The 1717-nt window shown below is 36.0% G+C and overlaps 1 protein-coding gene across 1 annotated transcript; it reads right to left on the bottom strand.

Annotated features, from left to right (window-relative positions):
- LOC145110885 (non-specific lipid-transfer protein 1-like) lies at positions 1–830 on the bottom strand. Its single transcript, XM_079047203.1, has 2 exons — positions 399–830; positions 1–225 (listed from the first exon to the last, which is right to left on the bottom strand). The coding sequence occupies exons 1-2, from the start codon at positions 734–736 to the stop codon at positions 216–218; spliced, it is 348 nt and encodes a 115-aa protein (XP_078903329.1). The 5' UTR covers positions 737–830; the 3' UTR covers positions 1–215.
- Between the last annotated feature and the right edge of the window lie 887 nt (positions 831–1717).

Raw genomic sequence — 1717 nt, 5'->3', positions numbered from 1 at the left:
TTACGACAAATAAAAAACGAGATTCATTGAACGTAATTAACAAGAGCAAACACCAATTAAAACCAACGGAAACAAACATACAAGACACACACTACTAGTGGTCAAATATCCAGAGAGTACATGATAGCCATCTGGAGACGAACACAAGTACTGGATCATCGCCACCCTTATTCAATGCTATACTATTGCTTGTACGTGCTCCTTGGGTCGCCTCTTCATTGCACCCTGTAAACAATTTAAAATTAGATCTCGAAATTTTCTTCAACGACGAAATAAGACAACATTTTATTAAGATAACTAACAAAAGTTTCAGTAAATCATCTAACTATGCATATGTAAGAATTTATAGGTATGTGTTAAAGTATAACAATATTCAAAATTTTATGTTGAAACATTACTTTGAGCAGTCAGTAGTAGGGCTGATCTTGTAGGGGATGTTGACACCGCATTTCCCAGGGAGGCTACTAGCGGCGTTAAGGTTGATTCCGGGAACCATGCCGGCAGCTTGTTCCATGCACTTGCAGGCGGTCTGACGGTCGACCGTGGTTGATGCAGCCTTGTAGAGTGAGGTTATACCATTGCAGCATGAGGCTGTTACAGGGCCTCGTGCAGTGAGGTAGGAGGCACACGGTGTGAGGCTACTGACCACCATCTGGCAGGTCACGGCAGCCTCCACCGTGTTTGCCACCATGACGCAGAGGAGTAGCGCCAACGCCGCCTTTCCACCAACTGCCATTACTTCTAGAGTGCGTTTTGGAGAGTGTGAGTTAAGTTCTTGATTTTTAGGAAGGGAGTTGTCACTGGTGTGGGATGTGGACTATCATTGGGTTGGTGTATATTTATAGAGTATGAAAAGTAGAGCACTCTATTTTTAAACCTAATTAATTTAATTTTCTTATTTAAGTGTTTCAAGTTTCGATCATTTTACTTTGACTTTTGTCTGATTGTAATGAATTTTGTTTTCTTTTTTTCCACAATTATAAATTTTATAAATTTGTTCGCATGGCGTATTTTGATCTATGAGTTATTATTATTATTATTTTTTTAAAATTATCATTAAATAGTTACCAAACGTTCCAATGTTTTGAAATGTTTTGAAAAATGTAGATATTATACTTATTTTGTATTTGCTTATGTTTCATTTGTTTCGTATATTGGTAGAAATACTAAGGATTCTGTCATACTTACTACTTTTTCCATTTGTAGAATATACTTTGTCATTTTAGCAATTAACTCAATCTAATTTTGCTGTTATAATTTTGCATTTTCACTTAATTTAATCATCTGGATTCAGAAATCATTCATTATGCATTATATCTTATTATTATATTTTATTCTTTACTGTTAGTATATTATTTATTAGTGCGTATTTTATGTAAAGCCCATATTGTACTATGTCTTTTAAAGCCTACTCGTACATATTTATGTATTCAATTAATGAGATGAGATATGTATGGGAAAATACTTTGTGTATATGGTACCGAGCTAACCCTAATCTCTTTTATCCATCTCTAAGTCGTCGGCCTCCTTCATCATTTGTTGGCCGATCTTTTCATATCTCATCTCATCTTAATTCTTCTCTGTTTCATGCTTTCACAATGACGGGAGGTGATGCCCCTAAAGTCACACCTATCATTGAAAAACCCTACGGGATCGCTAATATCCTTGCTTCCATCCCATCATCATTGATCTCGATCGCATTAATTATGACTCCTGG

The sequence above is a fragment of the Lactuca virosa genome, chromosome 5, assembly GCF_052849685.1.
Source record: "Lactuca virosa cultivar CGN04683 chromosome 5, Lactuca_virosa_CGN04683_v6, whole genome shotgun sequence".
Lineage (NCBI taxonomy): Eukaryota > Viridiplantae > Streptophyta > Magnoliopsida > Asterales > Asteraceae > Lactuca > Lactuca virosa.
Note: the sequence above shows the minus strand (reverse complement) of the source record. Positions and strands in the feature narration are given on the sequence as shown.

Excerpts from the sequence above, each read along its gene's own strand:
- LOC145110885 (XM_079047203.1), bottom strand. The coding sequence starts at position 736 with ATGGCAGTTGGTGGAAAGGCGGCGTTGGCGCTACTCCTCTGCGTCATG.